This window comes from Pelodiscus sinensis, chromosome 1, assembly GCF_052426305.1.
Source record: "Pelodiscus sinensis isolate ZL-2025 chromosome 1, ASM5242630v1, whole genome shotgun sequence".
Lineage (NCBI taxonomy): Eukaryota > Metazoa > Chordata > Testudines > Trionychidae > Pelodiscus > Pelodiscus sinensis.
Window position 1 is genome coordinate 309,801,671 of NC_143052.1, and position 20,713 is coordinate 309,822,383.

Here is a 20,713-nt window from a genome sequence, read left to right on the forward strand (position 1 = left end):
GAGGATGGGTATATGGTTGTGGTTAAATGGCCTAAAAGGTGCAGGAGGTAAGATTAGATGATCATGATCATCACTTCTGACTGCTGTGAGACTGCAGCAGTTTCAGCTGAAATAGTTCTTTCTGTAAATTAGGGCATACTGGAGCTAGCCTAAGGACTCTGGCAAACTCCAACCACCATCTAGACTAAGTTCAAATACATAGAAAAGTGTTATGACAAGCCCCTCCCTCCCCCCCAAACTTTGATCAATTTTATTCCCACTCAAATCTGGACTCACTGGAAGTTGCAACAGTGCAGGAAAAGTAAAAAAATCAATAAAAGGCATTCCCTGAACGCGCCCCGCCCCCCCAAAAGCTAGACATGTTTGGGTCATTTGCCTTATTGAAGGAAATTTTCAGGCATTATTTGCTACCTGTAATTTTCTGATGTGGTAGAGGGTGATCCCTTGGTGAAAGTGCCACAGGATGAAAGGGAGGAATTAAAAGAGATTATCAGAGAGGGCGAAATGGTAGCTAGAACAGTAATACAGGCAGCCATGGACACCTCTGACGTAGCCATGAGTCTGATAGTCATAGCAGTGACCGTGAGATTTGTCGCCTGGCTATTAGCCTAAAGAATATCAACATAGGCTCTTTTGACCACATACATATTCAAGAAGCTTGGTCACCAGATGACGATATATTGCATATAAAAGTCCGACAGCTCAGAAACCTCAGATTGGCCAGGATATAGTATCTCTACCTATTCTCTGGAACTCAGTAGTACAAATTTTCATAAACATGACATCTGTGCATTACTTAAATAATGGGATGCCCATTTCTCATCTCTGTCTGAAAGCCATCAAGCTCTGTACATGATGATGTTTCAGGGGGTGACCGTGTTGGTCGTTCTCCTTCTAGAGGTCAGCCATGATGACCAGCCATGAATGGTCCCTGCACAAATCTATTGTAAGACCAATATTCTGGTATTGGGAATCTCCTCCCACCGCCCTATGGACTATTTTGCCGCCAAATACAATGTCAAATGTCAAAGCTCTTCTTCCAGAGAAGAACTAAGCCAAGGATTGTTGCCAAACATCCTACTTGTACAGTGGTACAGACATCTCTACACTTTACCACTCTTTCCTCTGATTCCTAGAGGAGATTCAAGATCAGGAGAGTTAGAGCCATGGAGAGGCAGTCTTGGCTGACAACCCTGTTATAAATGCCTGATCAGCCTCTATTTGAGCTCCTGGTTCATCTAGATGTGATCTCATAACACAATGACCAGATGCTCCATCCAGACCTGGAATTGCTCCCGTTGAGAGCATGTTTGTTGGCTAGTTAAATACCATTAATAGACATACTGCTCTCTACAGGTCTGGCAAACGTTGACTCAGAACAGGAAAAATCTAAATGGAATATACCCAGCATAGCTGGGTCCCTGCCCAAGTCTTGATACTGTAGATCCTTGACTACCTGCTACACTTGAAAAAACAAGCTGACCTGTTGTTCAGCTATAATATTCCACTTCATGACAATTTCAGCATGCCATTGCCTGTACAGTTGTCAAGGTGGATTTAAATTGAGATTATTTAAATCAAGATTTAAATAAGCAGGTGGAAAACTTTTATTGTAAATAATCAATTTTAATCAGTCTTTCTACTTGTACCCTTATTTTCTAAAGAAAATTGCATATTCTCGTTGGTTCATATAGTAATTATAACAAGTTGTTTTACAGAGCCATAAAGCCTTTACACTAGATTTGTCTTTTTGCTACCCAGGAAGGTATACTATAACTATATTTTTAAAAATCTTAATTAAGCAATTATATAGAAATTTTTTTTCAGATTCTTAAGTATATATTTTTAGTATGTTAGAAAATGGTAAATGATACTACTTATTTGCTTGCTAATTAACTTTTTAGTCATGATTTGTATCAAGCTGCATAAGTATGGATATAAACGCCAAACAGCATATAAAATCTACTTTTTATTAAAGCAACCTGTGTGCCTGCAGAAGAGGTTACTGCTGCAGAAAATTGGTTCTGAGGTACTTAACTAATGACTCACCAGTTCAGTGATATTACTTTCTTAGCAAATCTATATATACTGCCTGAATGTTTCATTTCCAGACCTGAAATTTATTATTATATTCAGCTTATCTTCTACATTTCTCTTTAGTCCAGTGTTTACTATTTTGGCTGTGTTATTTCCATCTACATACTTTGCACAATTTTCTTATCAAATTATCAACCAAATAAGCCAGTTGGTTCTTAATAAATAACTCAAAACAAGTCAACCACTGAATTCTATTGTACAACTTGGAGATGAATTAGTTGGGATCCTCCTGCTCTCTTTAGTGAAGCTGAAGCAGAGTGGTTGTTACAGAAATATTTTGCAGTTTCAACATTTTCCTCTATTCTTGGAGTAGAACGTTAAGTCTTTGGCTGTAAGATGCATCAGATGTGCGCTGCACCTATTTTTTTAAGCTTCAGGTTCTCTTCATAATCTTCCTGATTTCTTATTTTTCCTACATTTGTAGCTTTGTCTGTAACAAAGCTACTTAAGGCTTGAATTTTTGTTCGGTTTCTTGTAGCTTTTGCTGCTTCCGCTTTTAAATATTATGCTGTATGGGTATTTCCTGGTGTATCAAGTTTTTTTCTGTAACATTGAAAACACCGTATTTTGTTTCATACAAACATTACTGGAAAATTGTATACATTGCTTCACCGTCAAGACTAAGGTTAATGAATTTCCCATTAATGCTTTTGCATATTGTTCAATTTCTTTCTCTCATACACTTATTCAACAATCTTTCAGCATTGTCTGCTCTGTAGAGTGGGGTGTAGCCTATTTGTAATGATTGTAATGCATTAACAGGTGTGTTGTGAGCAAGACACGAGAAGTCATTCTTCCGCTCTACTCTGTGCTAGTTAGGCCTCACTTGGAGTATTGTGTTCAGTTCTGGGCACCGCATTTCAAGAAAGATATGGAGAATTTGGAGAGGGTCCAGAGAAGAGCAACAAGAATGTTTAAAGGTCTAGAGAACATATGACCTATGAAGGAAGGCTGAAAGAATTGGGTTTGTTTAGTTTAGAAAAGAGAAGATTGAAGGGGGACATGATAGCAGTTTTCAGGTATCTAAAAGGGTGTCATAAGGAGGAGGGAGAAAACTTGTTCATCTTGGCCTCTGAAGATAGAACAAGAAGCAATGGGCTTAAACTGCACAAGGGAGGTTTAGATTGGACATTAGGAAAAAGTTCCTAACTGTCAGGGTAGTCAAGCACTGGAATAAATTGCCCAGAGAGGTTGCGGAATCTCCATCTGTGGAGATATTTAAGAGTAGGTTAGATAAATATCTATCAGTGATGGTCTAGACAGTATTTGGTCCTGCCATGAGGGCAGGGGTCTGGACTCGATGACCTCTCGAGGTCCTTTCCAGTCCTAGTATTGTATGATTCTATGATTGATCCCTGTCTATAAAATGTTTGTTCTGAACAAGATAAAAGGGAGAATTTCTTGTGTTAATGAACTGTGAGCAATCTTTTTATCTATGGAGTCTTGCTAGAATTTGCTGGTCTTGATTAGGAGCTCATAATTGGATGATTGAAGTGTTTTTAAAAAAATACATAAATGTTTCTATCTGATGTATGTTTAGTTGCCGCACTTTCTGTGTACCAACAAATGACTGAAGTTGTGGACATTGCAGATGATGGATATTCTTAATCCCTTATGTCTAAGATAGACACTGAAATATAATGGTAAAAAAAATCAGTAAGTCAGTTACTTACTCACACTGTACTGGTTTTTTTTAAGACTGTAAATGAAATACTGCTTATTACAGCTATTTACCACAGTTTACATGATATATAATTTATTGTAAACTCAGATTTAAAGAAAAAATAATAAATCATTTTAATTTAGGGTTTTTTTTGTGAGAAATTTTGGGTTTGAGCTGGTGTTTTCCAGCACAAATGCGTAATCAGAAAATTTCTGACCAGCTCTAGTTGATACCTGCTTCTCACTTTTGCCCCATGTCTACCTAGAGATATGTGATGAGGCTGAAGTGTGAGAGAGCAATCTTGCTCTTTCATGCTTCAGCATTGTTGCATAACTCCCTTTTTCCTTTTAAGAATCTTTTTGCTGTCGTCTTGTCTTTCACTTCATCGGGTGCTAGTTCTTTCTTCTTATTTTCAATTCCTCATGTAATCTTGTTGCACATACAGCTCAGCTTTTATTTATTTATTTCCTCTTCCCTTTTCCCCTGGCAGTCCTCCCAATCCTCTCTCCTTATTGCTCCTTTTTGTCTGCCTTCCACTCCTACTCTTACACCCTCCATCATTCTCTGCTAAGAGCACTCTCTTTTCTGCTTGTATGTATTCCTGTCCTTCAAACGCCTCCTTAAAATGCCTCCTTCCAGGAATACTGTCTGTCTTTTCCCAAATCATGTCTTCAAATCTTGTTTGTCTTATCCAGTAAGACGGGGTGGGGAACCTTTTTTGGGTTTGGAGTCACTGACCCACAGAAAAATCATTTGGCAGCCGCACACAAGTAAGATCCAAAAAACAGAAACAAAAATCAAGACACAAAAACCTCTCGGACATGGTCCCCAACTGATAAGCAGGGGAAAAAAAAGATAAAGACCTCACTTATACAACTTGGGGCACCAGGGTTGCCTTTGCACTCCATTCCCATAGGAGGAGAGGGCACCGAGGCTCAGGACTTCCCCTCAGGGCCAGATTAATGCTTCTGGGGGCCCAGGGCTAGTGGATTTTGTGCCCTTCCAGGCTCTGGGGTGGATCAAAAAATGAGGGGTACAATGTGTGGGAGGGGATGCCAGGAAGTGTGCTGGGGATGGGTAGGGAGGGTACAGGAGAGGGTTTGGAGTATGGGAACTGGGTGGGAGGTAGGGTGCAGTGTGTGGGGGCTGGGCAGGAGGTATGGGATCTGGGTGGAATGCAGTTGTGGGAGGGGACAAGCACCGGCGTAGGGAACAGAGGTGCCATTCCACTGCAGAGCCACTTCCTTCTCCCAGGAAGTGCCCGCAGGCCAGATTCAGCCCATGGTTTACCTTGATGTGGCCTGCAAGGCTCGGGGCTCTCTCCCCCCTCCCCCCCAGCTGCAGCTTGCCCCATTGCAGAGGAGGGAGCCTCCAGCCCACATGCAGTAGATTTCCCATGCCTGCTGTATGATATATAGAATAGTGATAGAGATGTAGCCGTGTTAGTCTGGTGTAGCTGAAACAAAATAAAGGACTATGTAGCACTTTAAAGACTAACAAGATGGTTTATTAGATGATGAGCTTTCGTGGGCCAGACCCACTTCCTCAGATCAAATAATGGAAGAAAATAGTCACAACCATATTTACCAAAGGATCCATTCTTTGGTAAATATGGTTGTGACTATTTTCTTCCATTATTTGATCTGAGGAAGTGGGTCTGGCCCACGAAAGCTCATCATCTAATAAACCATCTTGTTAGTCTTTAAAGTGCTACATAGTCCTGTATTTTGTATGATATATAGGTAACTAAAGATAGATATATACAGTGATTTCCAATAAATATACTCAGTGCTTATTTGTAGGGCTCTCAAGTGATTAAAATATTAATCAAGATTAATTTCATGTTTAAAAAATAATTGTAATTAATTGTGATTAATCATACTGTTAATAATAGAATGCCATTTATTTTAAGTATTTTTGGACATTTTCTACATTTTCCAATATATTGATTTCAGTTGCAGAATTTAATCACAAAATACAAAGTATATGTTGATTTTTGATGATCACATATCCCTTCTAGGGATGTGAATGGTTAACTGGTACGCATCCCCTTACTGGGTGATGCTTACCAGTTGCAGTTAATTGTCAGGGGCTAGAGCATTGCTCCACCTGCCATGGGCAGGGGGCTGCTTCAGCTCCATGGAAGGGAGGACTCTAGGCTAGCCAGACCAGCCCCCACCTCTGGTAGGCCCAGCCCAGCCGGTGTGCGGAGGGCAGAGGCTCTGCAGCCTGGTGAGATAATGTTTAACCAGTTAACTAATTAAATGGGATTCACATGCCTTGTCCCTTCATGCTTCAACCACCATTTCAAAGGACATGCATCTATGATGATGATGAGTTCTGCTTGATAATGATCTAAAGCAACGCAGACTGATGCATGTTCATTTTCTCCATCTAAGTCAGATTCAAACTGCAGAAGGTTGATTTTTCCTTTTTAGTTGTTTGGGTTCTGTATTTTTGGCACTGGAGTGTTGCTCTGTTAAGACTTCTGAAAGCATGCTCCACACTGCATCCCTCTCAGGTTTTGGATGGCACTTCAGATTCTTAAGCCTGTGGTCGAGTTTTGAAGCTGTCTTTAGAAATCTCACATTGGTACTTTCTTTGTGTTTTGTCAGATCTGCAGTGAAAGTGTTGTTAAAAATGAACAGTGTGTGCTGGCTCATTATCTGAGACTGATATAACATGAAATATATGGCAGAATGCAAGGAAAAGGGAGCAAGTGGCATACAATTCTCCCTCAAGGAGTTCAGTCACAAATTTAATTAATGCATTCTTTTTTTCAAGAGCATGCTCAGCATGGAAGCACACTCCTCTGGAACGGTGGCTGAAGCATGAAGAGGCATGCAAATGTTCAGCATGTCTGGCAGTAAATACCTTGCAATACCATATGAATGCTATTTCTCATTTTCTGGTGACATTGTAAATAAGAAGCAGGCAGCAGTATCTACTGTCAATTTGTCTTCGCGACTGGCAAAATAAAGTAGGATTGAATAGACTTATAACCTCTAAAGTTTGACATTTTATTTTTTGTGTGCAGTTGTGTAACCAAAATAAATCTACACTTGTAAGTTACACTTTGATGGTAAAAAACTTCCACATCAGTACACATACGAGGTAAACTGAAAAATACTGTTTCCTTTGTTTATCATATTTACAGTGTATATATTTGTAATAAAAATAATATAAAGTGAGCACCGTATACTTTGAATTCTATATTGTAATTGAAATCAATATTGAAAATATTTAAACAATTCACAAATGTTTAAATTTCAGTTGGTATTTTGTTGTTTAAGAATGCAATTAATTGTGCTTATTTTTTGGAGTTAATTGCATGAGAACTACAATTAATCAATAGTCCTTATTTATAACGAATGCAATTCACCACCCATTGCGTGTTCCATCAGCTCTTCCTTTTGTACCTTGTAGGTAATTATTTGTTCCTAAGTTTTCTAACATGGATGAAAAAGCACAGTACACCTTCATGTATACTTACACAAATGTCATCCCAGTTGCATATTTTCTGGCAGCATTGTTTATTTTACACTTCAAGGCTGACAGCGACACACCTATCATTGTTCATTTTTTAATGTGTTGCTTAGTCTGCTGGTATTCATTCACCTTTAACATCAGCACATTGATGTTCCTCATGCTTGAATTATTGTACATCCACACACACCAGTGGATGTTATTAGTCTATTGTTGAAAATGTAAAAGGATCCAAATTTTTTTCCAGAAAGAGAGATTACTGTTCGGAGCATGTGCTATAATATAGTTCACTGCTTGTAGAACAACATAAGAATAGCCATACCGGGTCAGAACAAATGTCTATCTGGTTGAGTAGCTTGTCTTGTGACAGTGGCCAATGCCAGTGCCCCAGAGGGATTGAACTCAGCATACCAAACAATCTATCCCATTTCCCATTTCCAGCTTCTGGCAAACAGGGGACACTATCTCTGCTCATCCTATATAACAACCATTGACATCCATCAACTTGTCTAGCTTTTTTTTTTATAATCTTGTTATAATCTTAGCCTTTACAAGATCCTCCTGCAAGAAGTTCCATAGATTGCCCGTGTTGTGTGGCAAAATACTTTTATTTTGAACCTGCTACCTATTAATTTCATTTGGTGACCCCTAGTTCTTGTGTTATGGGAAGGAGTAAATACCACTTTTTTCTTCTTTCTCTTCATCAGTCATAATTTGTAGGGGCAAGATTAGAAAGGTGAAGGCACAAAAAGAGCTCAGTCTAGCTAGACATAAAAGGTAACAAGAAAACATTCTATAGATATATGAGAAGCAAGAGGAAGACCAAGGACAGGGTAGTCCCATTGCTCAATGGAGAGGGAGAAACAATAACAAAAAACTTGGAAATGGCAGAGGTGCTTAATGACGACTTTGTTTCGGTTTTCACAAAGAAGGTTGGTGGTGACTGGATGCCTAACATAATGAGTGCTAGTGGAAATGGAGTAGGTTTAGAAGTTAAAATAGAAAAAGAACAGGTTAAAAATTACTTAGAGAAATTAGATGTCTTCAAATCACCAGGGCCTGATGAAATGCATCCTAGAATACTCAAGGAGCTGATAGAGGAGGTATCTGAGCCATTAGCTATCATCTTTGAAAAGTCATGGAAGTTGGGAGAGATTCCAGAAGACTGGGAAAGGGCACATATTTAGTACCCATCTATAAAAAGGAAAATCAAACAACCCAGGAAACTAAAGACCAATCATCTTAACTTCTGTGCCAGAAAAGATAGTGTAACAAATAATTAAGGAATTAATCTGCAAACAGTGGGAAAATAATAAGGTGATAGGTAACAGCCAGCATGGATTTGTAAAGGACAAATCATATCAAACTGATTGGATAGCTTTCTTTGATAGGATAACAAGCCTTGTGGATAAGAGGGAAATGGGGAAGATGGTATACCTAGACTTTAGTAAAGCATTTGATGTGTTATTGCTTGATCTTCTTATCAATAAACTAGGCAAATACTACTTAGATGGGGCTACTATAAGGTGGGTGCATAACTGGCTGGATAACCATTCTCATAGTGTAGTTATCAATCATGTTGGAAAGGCATAACAAGTGGGGTTCTTCAGGGGTTAGTTTTGGGACCAGTTCATCAACAATTTAGATATTGACATAGAAAGTATGCTTGTTAATTTTGCAGAGGATACCAATCTGGGAGAGGTTGCAAGTGCTTTGGAGGGATAGAGTCATAATCCACAATGATCTGGACAAACTGGAGAAATGGTCTGAGGTTAATAGGATGAAATTTAATAAGGACAAATGCAAAATACTTCCACTTAGTACGAAACATTGTTCCTTCCTGTAACGAGGTGGCACTCACCTCCCACAAGCGCCCCTGTTCGCCATGTTCACGTTCCTTCACTGCCTCAGTCTTTTAAAAGCCTTGCAGCTACTCAGTCTTCCAGTCGAGTCAGAGTCTTGTGTAAATTCACACATCCTTTCTCAGGTACGCCTCTAACAAGGGCTCATCCAGGGCCCTGGGGGCAGCAACACTCTGTCCCCAGAACACCTACAATAGATGTTCTAGGGGCGGAGTGTGGGCAGGGCCAGGCTGACAATTTGGGAAGGTAGTGCCTTCCCCTGCCTTTTATATCGGGCACCCATGGGGATGCCACTAGTTATCTCTCTCGTCGTCCTGTCTTTTAACCAGCTACCAGTCCCTGAGAGCACCTTCCCTCTTATCCCATTATCAGTGTCTTTGCAGCTAGGATTTGATGATGGACTCCACAGTGAGTGACAGTATACTGGGTGACATATGCTTTACCTTGTGTTGAAAACCAGACCATGTACCCACCATGGTTGAGAGGCACAGTTTTTCCACTCAAGGCCATTGCTTTCAAAAAAGGAATTCACCTTATTGAAAATGTCTTGTGCTATTTTGATTGTTTCAAGTTGTTCACAGAATAAGAACTCATGTTTAATATCCCTGGTATTAACATGCTTATGAACAGGGCTCGACAAATCACTGAATCTACTTGCCTGTGGTGAGTAGATTTCAGCCGGTCGCCCCGTTCACCGGTAGCGCACACATGCGCAATGCGGGTCTTGCGCATGCACAGTGCGGGGCTAGTGAGTAGGTTTTGCTGCCATTTGTCAAGCACAATTGGTAACATCAGCAGTTTCATCAAGTTGCAGGGTGAACGTCCTGAAAGCAGGATGTTTAATGTCATGCACAACTTGTTCTTTGATATCTTCAGACATCGTACATATTCTGCATTTCGCAGTATCATTTGACATAGAAAGTATATTAAGCTTTTTGGCAGTATTGATGCCAAACACAATAGACACAGTATCTTTGCACACTAGCAGAACAAACTCCTCACTTATGTATCTTTTTGGTACAATTCGTAGTGACATAACATAAAAGGCCTCTCCACAACTGATGATGGCTGCTGTCAAACTTCCATCTGCATCAAGCCTGGCTTTCTTTGTTGCTTCTCTGCATTTCAGAAAAGCCATATTTTTATTTTTATGCTCAGGATGCCTAGTTTCAAGATGTCACTGCAATTTGCATTGTTTCATCAGTTCTTTAGTGCAGTTTTTCAATACCAGAGGTGACAATGCTGGTAAAAATGTATTTTTAAGATGCTAGACATTTTTGCTTTTTAGCAGTTTTAATAGTAGAGGGGGGCATTATTTTCAGGAAAAGCGTGCCCCTGTATGTCTGACTGTTAAATAATAAAATACTTCTTTAGTTGCTGAAGTCCTCTAATTGTGTTTCAGTCTCAGGCCTGGTCTATGCTAGAGTTTAGGTTGAATTTAGCTGCATAAGGGCAATTTTCTAAATAGTGAGTTCACATTACCACACCCCTTCTTGTTGACATTAAGGGCTGCTGAAGTTGATTTTGATGCTCCTGCTTTTCACAAAGAGTAAAGCAAATTTTGACCTTGCATGACCTAATTCATGGGATTCTACATTCATTGTTGAGGAAGTCAAGGTTCCTGATCTCTGCTATGGCCAGTACTTGCGCCTCTACTGCTCTCCTGGTGAACAGGAAAAGCCCGGGGAAAAATTGAATTTCATTTCTTGTGTGGCCAACATATGCAAATACAGAAAAGTGTATGGTGGCAAAAGGATACTCCAGGGACCACCGCCAGTACTGTGTTAAAATAAAGGAGCTGAGGCAATCCTATCACAAGACAAAAGAGGCAAGTCAATGGTCTGGTGTGTTTCTGTGACCAGCAGCAAGCAATCCTAGGGGGTCACCTGACCGGTTTCACAAGGCAGACCATGTAGTCTTTCCAAGACACTGAGGGCAGCAGCATGGAGGACAGAATAGTGGTGGAGGGTGAGGAGGGGTCAGGGGAAGAGGATGAGGAAAATGGCCAGCTGGCGAGCAGCAAGAACCAAGAATTTTTCTTCACTTTGGGGCCAATCCCTTCCTCCTAGGATGACTTATAGTTGAGCACTGATCCAGGGGAGGGCACTTCTGGTGAGTTCACAATTTTTTTTCTTGCTACAAGTGGATTAAGGCAATTGGGTTTGATGTGCGGTGTACTTGTGCCTACACAGTGTGGGTGGCCTGGAATAGCTTGACAACGTGTCTGGAGATGGAATAGGAATCCTCTCTGAATATCTCTATGATGCTCTCTGATAGGAATTCTTTGATCCTTCTCACAAGGCTTCTGGGGACTGTCTGCCTTACTCAGCCCTCCATGATAGGACACGCCAAATCAGCAATAAGTGGTCTGACGTCATTGCAGCACCTGGCCACATTCAGTCAGCATCAGCTCCCTATCACTCTGTGTATTTCAGAGAAGACTGATATCTTGCATGGCAACTTAGATGGAGGAGGAGGAGATGCTATTAGCTGATGCCTCTGCTGCTACGATGGCTTCAGCCCCTGGCAACCCCTACTCCCTCCTGAGAGATGGGTAAATAGCATTCTCCTGGGAAGCAGGGTGTGATGGATACAGGGAGGAAAGCCGTAAAGACATCGTTCTGCCCTGATGGCATGACCAGACACCATCCCACCCTCCCTCCTACCCGCAAGATCCCGTGGATGGAAAAGTAGCACTGTCCCAGGAAGAGGAGTGTGGTGAACACAGAGGAAGGAAGGAGTGAGCCACCATCATGCCCCCTCTGTCTCTCTTCCTGCCCACAGGATCGTGCCCTGGCAGGCCCCTTACCATGCCTGCCTCCATACAGCATGAGTCCAGATGTTCCCTTGATATCTCTGTTGTGTTCCTGCTGTACAATGGCCACTTTAAAGTATAATTTTAGCCTTGCACAGAGCACATCTCCATTGTCTTTAGAGAAATGTTTGCTGTATGCTAACAGATTAGGTTTTAGACTCCCCAGAGTATCTCCTGTAATGGGTGCCTTTGTAACTTTTCATTACAGTGGAAACAGCAGGCATCTTGCTGCATACTCTCCCAGATCCAGAAGCTTGTCCGTTTTGCACAAATCCACAGGCGAAAACAGACAAGAGAAAGCATTATTTAAGGAGCAGCTGGCGTGGAGGCATAGGTTTCTAGAGGAGATGTGGGCAGAGTGGCAGGACAAGAATATGTTCAGGGAATTACAAGTGAAGCATAACGAGAATATCTTGAAGCAACAGTTGAATATCTTTTCATCCCTGACTGCTGTGATGGAGCACCTGGCAGAGAACTCCGGAAGGGACACCTCATCTTCCACTCCATGCAGAACAACTTTCCTTCCTTACCCAGTTCCATAGCCTCCACCCCAGGTTCCCCAAGACATGGGAAGTGGGAACTCAGGGCAGCCTTACACTCAGCTTCTAGGGCTGTGGTGTCCAATAGTGGCTACTGTTGTAGAGAGCTAGCCACACTCAACTAGCCAGATAGCCACACGTTACTAGTGACTAGCATGTTGGACACCATGGCTCTAGAGCCTTGGGAGGCAAAAGCTGTCCTCCTTGCATTGCTGATCACCCCCCTTTGGGACCCACCATGGACTTTTTTCTGTCCCTGCTATCTTCCCTAAATACAAATGCATGATCCCTGAATAGCACTCTCTATTGCTTGTATTGCATGGGTGGGATGGGAATTACAGACAAACATACTGAATGCAGGGAACTTTCTTGAGAGACACATCCATGACTCCCAAAACTGGCCATTCACAAAACTTGCTTTCAAAGCCTCTTTGATTTTCACTGCTCCTCACTGTGCTTTTCTTATCATCCTGGTATTTGGCTGCTCAAAATCTCTGGCTAGGCACTGTGCCTCAGCTCCTCCCACCCTGCCAGATAACTTTCCCCTTGCTCTCTCAAGTATTATGGAGCACATAGCAGGCTTCCACCACAAAAGGAATGTTGCATTCGCTGAGGTCTAACCTAATCACTGGACTCCTATACCTTCCCTTTAAAAACCCAAAAGCACATTCAACCACCATTCTGCACTTGCTCAGCCTGTAATTTAACTGTTCCTTACTGTGGTCCAGGCTGCCCACATGTGGCTTCATGAGCCATGGGAGCAAGCATTATGTTGGGTCATGAAGGATCACTGTGGGCATTTCCACATCTTTGATTCTAATTTTCTGGTCTGGGAAAAAAGTTCTGGTGTGCATCTTTCTGAAGAGGCAGGAGTTCCTAAAGATTTGCACGTCATGCACCGTTCCATGCTAATGTTGGTGCAACAGTTCTTATGGTCCACCAGCGCCGGCAGCACGATGAAGTACCCTTTGTGATTGATGTACTACTTGGTAAGGTGGTCAGGGACCAAGATGAGGATGTGCGCTCTGTCTGTTGCCCCCTGAAGTTGGGAACCCCATTGCAGCATAACCGTCCCCTATGGTGTCTACATTTCTCAGAGTCACTTCTCTCCATAGCAGAATGGTATTGATTGCTTTGGCTGTGTGTATAACAGGAGCCCTCATCATAGATTTCCCCACTCCAAATTGATTCCCAACTGATGAGTATCTTTTTGGCACTGCACATTTCCATGGGGCAATTGCTATGTGCTTCTCCACTGTCTTTCAGGGCAAGGAAAAGCCATTTACAAAGTTCCATGAAAGTGGCCTTCCACATTGGAAAGTTTTGCAGCCACTACTGATCATCCCATCTCTGCCTCACTAGGCAGTCCCACCAGTCTGTGCTTGTCTAATGGCACCAGAACCAGCGCTCCACTGTTTCCAGAGGTTCGATTACTGGCTACATTTCTAATTCACTTAACCCCAGGGCTTGCCTGTACAGCATGCAGTATGCTACCCTCTCTTCAGCTTGCAAAACAATGATCCACTTTTCTGAACATTGTGATATAACGGTAAAACTATTTGCAGCTGCTCTCAGTGCCGATATCCTTTTGTTTATCACTTCAGAGTATTCTCTTTCTGCTAATGGTCCCTGTTAATAGGAATATAAAGGGGTAACTGATGGCCTGGTAATTGTCTTATCAGTACCCTTACCAGGGTAATTGGTTAACCGGTGCCCAGCCTAGTTGGAGCAGCCTAGCCAGACATGCCGTGCTGCAGATGGGGGGGTGGGCAGTCCAACCAGACTGGGCCAGAGCAACTCCCAATCATGGCACAGTGCTGTGAGCCTGGCCCAACCGGACAGCCTCCTCCCTGCTCTGTGCCACGGGCCAGGGGCTGCTCCAACCTGGCTGGGTCCACCCCACCGCAAGGGGAGGGCACTCCAGCTGGGCTGAACCAACACCCCGGTGCTGTGTGGCGTGGCAGACCCAACCCTGTCTAGCCTGGCTGGGCCCACTGCACTGCGAGTGGGGAGCTGCTCTACTCCTGGCGCCACCCCAGAGCCTGCATCCCATCTCACACCACAACCGTTTGTCCCAGCCCTAAGCCCCACCTGGCCCAGGAGCCCCCTCCTGTGCTCCGCCCCAGAGCCTGTAAACGCAGCCAGAGATCGTTCTCCTCTTAATTTGTTATAGTCCTTTGTTAAATGATAAATTAGCTCTACAGAATTAACTAAGTGTTTCTGGTTAACATAATTTATATATGATTTATTAGAAGAGTTTGCACACTACACTTTCCTTTATAAACTCTCTCTTTACAAGATGAACATTATATTGTTCCAGAAGTGCTATAACCAAAGTGATTTACCAGGATATTTATAAAGTTTCACTTAAATGGGAAGGGCATTCGTTTTATACATGAGAGAGGTTTTAGAAAACAAGAAATTGCACAAATTCTTGGAGAGGGAGCTAAATTATATCCCTCTGGTACAGCTTTAGTATCTTTTTGTCTACAATCCAGTTTGCTACTGAGTTCTGTGAAAATAAGAGTGAAATAGTCTTTCACAAGAATTTAGTTCTAAAATTAATTAGGTATTTAAGAAAATTTTGTCATGTAAAATGCTTTCTTATCTCATCAGACTATTTTTGGTTTTCTCAAAGGAATTACCTAGAGTTCTGCTTATTCATCAGATGGACAGACATGATGGTGCATGGACCATACTGCCATTAATGCCAGAGTAAGTTTAAAATTTTGTACAAATTGTTGATATGCTTTAATGCTTTTGTGTAAATAAAAACATCAACACCTATAAATCTCTTTTGTTTGGTAGCAATGATATAAGGATGGAGTTTTTACATTCACTTTGTATTTTCTCACTCTTTTTGGTCAGTATCAGTATTACTGAATGAATTACGAGAAAAAGTGAAGTATCTCAAAAGGAATATTATTTTATTCTGATGTTTGTAAGCTCTGTGTTTTAAATTACTTTTGTTTGCTAAAACAAATATTTTGGTTTTAATATGGCTCTCCTTCAGATGAAGTACTTCTTTAACTTTCGTTACCTCATCTGGTCAATTTCAAATTTACCTTTTGTGGCAGGTCAAAACTTCTTTTACTTTACATGTTGCATGCTAACTGTATTTATGCAAATAATGACACTGTTAATATGGAAGGGGTTGTAATAGTGGTAGATCACAAAGATAAATCTGATACAAATTGGTTGTATAATTGTTTAATGCATAGTACATAGTTTTATGTACAGTACTCTAGGGCAGGTGGCAGAGTATCAGATACTATGTGGTGGTACTTTGTGATTCAGTTGATTTGTCCAGGTATCTAAACCAGGTGGGTCTCATTTGTTCTTACTCACTAGAAGTATGACAGTTAATCTGAGGTAAGAAAGCTAGGGTGACACGTTTTTCCATGAAGGACATCACCTTAATAGCGTTCAGCTGAACAGTAGACCCAGGGTAAAGTTTTTATTTGTAGACAAGTCCTGTCCTGGGGAACATAAGTTAATTAAAGAAGACAAACCCCAACAAAGGGTACGTCTAGACTACACGCCTCTGTCGCCAGAGGCATGTAGATTAGGCTACCAAACATAGTAAAATGAAGCGGCAATTTAAATAATCGCCGCTTCATTAAATTTACATGGCTGCCGCGCTGAGCCGACAAACAGCTGATCGGCTGTTTGTTGGCTCAGCGCGATAGTCTGGACGCGCGGATGGCGACATCAAAGGTATTTGTCGACCACCCAGGTAAACCTCATCCCAGGAGGCTTACCTGGGTGGTCGACAAATACCTTTGATGTCGACACCCGCGCATCCAGACTATCACGCTGAGCTGACAAACAGCTGATCAGCTGTTTGTCGGCAGCCATGTAAATTTAAATGAAGCGGCGATTATTTAAATCCCCGCTTCATTTTACTATGTCTGGTAGCCTAATCTACATGCCTCTGGCGACAGAGGCATGTAGTCTAGACGTACCCAAAGGTATAAGTTTGGACCATGCCACATTGTGTGGTACTGCATTAAAATTGAGATGGGAGATCTCTTTTGTTTATATGCACCTCTTATCTTAGGATCTGGATGCTATTTTCCTAAAGTTGGGGATGCATATGTTGGGGATATAATGTAAAGGGGAAAACTAATTTCTTTGAAGGAGTCAGAGATGGGGAAACTCAGCTGACAGGCTAAATCTTAGAGGATTCCAAGTCTGGTTTTATGGGATAATCTCAACAAAGATCTATAAAATATAATCCAAAGCAGCCGGACTCTGTTCAAACTGTTGTAGTGGGAGTAAATTTAAAGGCGAATGTCTCTATGATTGCTCTACTTGAGACAGGCAATCATAAATAATGAAATAAATGGTACCTGCGTCATGAAGGGCTCTGCAGATAGTAACCTAGCAATTAGAATTTCACCTGGAGGTGAACTGGTAACCAGTGCAGAAAATGTATTCCTTTAGACAATTTGCCAGCTAAGGAGTCTGCAATGGCTATAGGAGGGGTTCTTGCCTAACTATCCAGTCATTTGATTGTGAACCAGAACATGCTAACCAGTATAGGACCCCTGATGTCCTGTTGTTTTTTTATGTAGTGTAGTTTACTTGATAGAGAACATTATATTTTCCATCACTCATTGCTGACCAAGAATTGGGATATCTTGCTGGAAAATTGCCATATAAAAATTATCATGCCAATTTTGATTTGCTTTTAAGTAAACACTCATAGAGAAACTTGGGTTGATTTTTAAGCAAACTTTATAATTAAACAACTAAAATGGTAAGAGCTCATCTTCATGGAGCAAGTCAGAGAGGTATAGGCAGTCCCCGAGTTATGCGGATCCGACTTATGTCGGATCTGCAGTTACGAACGGAGCCCTCCCTCTCCCTGGTCTCCAGCAGACCAGGGAGAGGAAGCAAAGCGGCGGAACACGCGGGCAGCGGACAGCCCAGACGCATCTGGGCTGTCAGCTGCCCGTGTGCTCTGCGGCTTTGCTCTGCTTTGCTCCCCGTCCCCCTGGTCTTCCATAAAAGTCTGCAGACCAGGGGGATGGGGAGCAAAGCAGAGCAAAGCCGCGGAGCCCGAGGGCAGCAGGACAGCCACGGCGCGTCTGGGCTGTCCCGCTGCCCCCGTGCTCCGCGGCTTTGCTCCGGACGCCTGTGGTACAGCAGCTGGGGCGCTGCCGGTTGGTCCCGTAGCGCCGCTCTGGGCGCTACTGGACCAACCCGGCAGCACCCCAGCTGCTCAGCGGCTGAATCAGGACGCCTGGGGCAGAGCAGCTTGGGTGCTGCTGGGTTGGTCATTTTGGCTTTCCACCCAAGCGAGTCTGGTTGTTCAGCGATAAACAGTCCCATCACCAGACGCTTCCTGAAGGCCTGGAAAGGCAACACCCCTCTACATGAGCAACCTATCCTGATGTGGGACATTAACCCGGTCATTTCCTGCCTCATGGGACCCCCCCCCCCCTTTGAGGCCTTAGCTACCTGTTTCCTCTTATACCTGTTGTGGAAAGTGGCCTTTCTAGTGATTATCACCTCTGCTCAACATGTATCGGATCTGCAGGTGCAGACATTGGAGCCCTTTACACCGTCTTCCATAAAGACAAAATCTAACTTAGATCCCACCCGGCATTCCTGCCCAAGCTGGTGTCTCATTTCCATAAAAGTCAGGACATTTTCCTGCCCATCTTTTATCTGAAGCTTCACAACAGCCCACAGGAAAAAAGGCTACATTCCCTGGACGTCAGAAGAGCACTCGCTGTCTACATTGAGCATCCACAGTCTTCTAGGAAGTCAACACAGCTATTTGTGGCAGTGACTGAACACATGAAAGAGCTCTCAGTCTCTTCACATTGCATTTCCTCTTGGATCATTACTTGCATCCGCACATGCTATCATCTAGCCAAAGATTTTTCGCTGAACATCACGAAGCACTCCACAAGGGCCCAGGCCTTGTCAGCTGCATTCCTGGCTCAGGTGCCACTTCAAGCAGAGCAGTGGCATGGTATTCTGTGCACACGTATACATCACACTTTCCCATCATTCACCAAGCCAGAGTTGACATGACCTTTGGCAGAGCGGTGCTACAGTCTGCAATTCCTTGACTCTAATCCCACCACCTAGGAAAGGCTTGGGAGTCACCTAACTGTAATTGATATGAGCAAGCACTCAAAGAAGAAAAAACAGTTACTCACTTTCTCATAACTGCTGTTCTTTGAGACACCTGCTCCAAAAAGGAAGCATTAATAGTATCCTTAATATACCATCATTTCAACAGTGTTATCAGCGGTGATTTTATAATCCTTCTTATAAGCAGGCAATACAAAAGTCTCATTTCTTGCACCTCCTATGTCTACTGCACCATCTCATTTCATCCCCTAGATATTTTTAATAGACATTCAAGAGCTACCAGCTACTAACAATGCCAACATTACCCGATACATACCTTTTGGGGGTCAGTTAGCACTCTTTGCACAACTTGAGTGCCATAATGGACAAGTGGGTATTAGTATCATCTATGCTTTTCTGATAGTTTGGCTATATGATCAAGTTTATATCCCTGTGTCTTTCAAAACTTCCATTGCTGCCCTTCTTCAGGGACCATTCTCACAAGGAGATTCTCAGGCAGGAAGTTGAATCCCTTCTGAGCGAAGATCAGTAGAGCACATAAGTCTTCAACGACAAGGAAAAGATTTGGTACTCTCTGTACTTCCTAGTCCCCATTAAGAAGGGTGGACATCTATACTCAATTTTTTTTCAGTCACTTAATTCTCAAGCTGAAACTTTGCATGGTCACTCCGGTTTCAATAATGTCTGCCTTGAAAAAGACATTTGGTTTACAGCTCTCGATATGGAGGATACTTACTTTCACATGAATTCTTTGCCCATAGGTGTTTTGTCTTCTATTCATTGTGGGTCCAGTACATTCGTACTCACCATTGGGTCCAGTCTTTCTGGTAGTAGCAATGCATTTCAGATGGAACAACTTCACTGTCCCTATCTCGATAATTGGCTTCTCAATCCTAGGACACATCAGGAAGCCTATGAGTTGACCTAATTAATTCTTCAACTACTTTCTTCACTAAGAATCAGTGTGAACTTGGGAAAGTTTGTTCTCACTCTGATGCAGACTATAGACTTTGTAGAGGCCACCTCAGATTCAGTCAGAACAAGAACTTCTGTACCACAGGACAGGTTTCATACCCTGAATGACCTGATAGATTACTATGGTAACAATTCCTTCCAGGATAACATATTTTCTACTGTGGTGGTAGGATTCCCATTAGGAACGTATGGTTTCACCTTCCTACTATTCTCGCCAGGCAAGATGGTTGTTACAGACTCCACTCTCTCAGACTGGGAGCCCCCATGGACAGTCAGACAGCATAGGACACTTGGCCACCCCATGAGGCTACAAAATACATCAACCTTTGGGAACATTGGAAAAATTGAGATGCTTGCAAAGTGTTTCTGCAGTTTTTCTGGTCCGACCACATCCTCATAATGTCAGACAGTATGACAATCGTCTTAAATCAACAATCAGGAAGGGGCGAGCTCTATTCCCCTGTGTGTAAAAGAAAACACTATATAGAATGTGTGGATCAGAAATTGAATCACTTGTGTTGGCATCTTAGTTTCCAGGAACTCCAAATGCTTTGGTGGATGTCCTCAGTGAGCATTTGGCCATCGATCATGAGTGGGAATTGGATGATTCACTAGTGAAGAGCAGCGTCTTTACTTACGGAGGGACCTCCCACCTGGCATCTCTTTGCCTACCAAATGAACAAGAAATACAACATATACTGTTCCAGAGGACCTCTAAGATTACAATCTCATTTATGCTCTCCTTCTCCCCTGGTTAGAACATCTGAGCTAAGCCTCTCCTTCTTTATCACTCCTACCTTGAGTATTACAGAAAATATGTCAAGACAGGGCACAAGTCATCCTCATTGCCCCCTCCTCCTTCCTCCACTGATCCAGATAATGTTAGTTTCCCAAATGTCCTCCAATTAGTGTGTGGTCCTTTCCCAATCTCTTGACCCAGGAAAAGGTTAAAGTCAAGCATCTTAACTCTGAAGAACTTAATCTCGTGTCTTGTGGTTTTTTTTGATAGGCTTCAACAGTAGAACATTCCTGCTCTGAAGCTGTATAAGCCATCCTTAATAGCAGAAAACATTCCACTTGCATAAGTTGTTCAGCCAAGTAGAAGTGGTTCTTCATTTGATTGCTGCAGAAACATACATCTCAGTTGTCATACTGAGTCAGCAGA

The 20,713-nt window shown here is 42.4% G+C and overlaps 1 protein-coding gene across 10 annotated transcripts in view; it reads left to right on the forward strand.

Annotated features, from left to right (window-relative positions):
* Nucleotides 1–20,713, forward strand: part of B3GLCT (beta 3-glucosyltransferase) — a 118,112-nt gene that overhangs the window by 39,371 nt on the left and 58,028 nt on the right. For 9 of the 10 annotated variants that reach the window (XR_016348537.1, XR_016348536.1, XM_089775538.1 and 6 more), the window contains one exon: nucleotides 15,101–15,177. Coding sequence is in view for 8 of the 10 variants with exons in the window: in XM_089775538.1 (XP_089631664.1) it covers nucleotides 15,101–15,177 (77 nt within the window). In the remaining 2 variants the exon portion in view is untranslated. Of the gene's footprint in view, nucleotides 1–13,728; nucleotides 13,887–15,100; nucleotides 15,178–20,713 lie in introns of all 10 variants that reach the window. The other variant, XM_089775541.1, reaches the window with a different exon arrangement.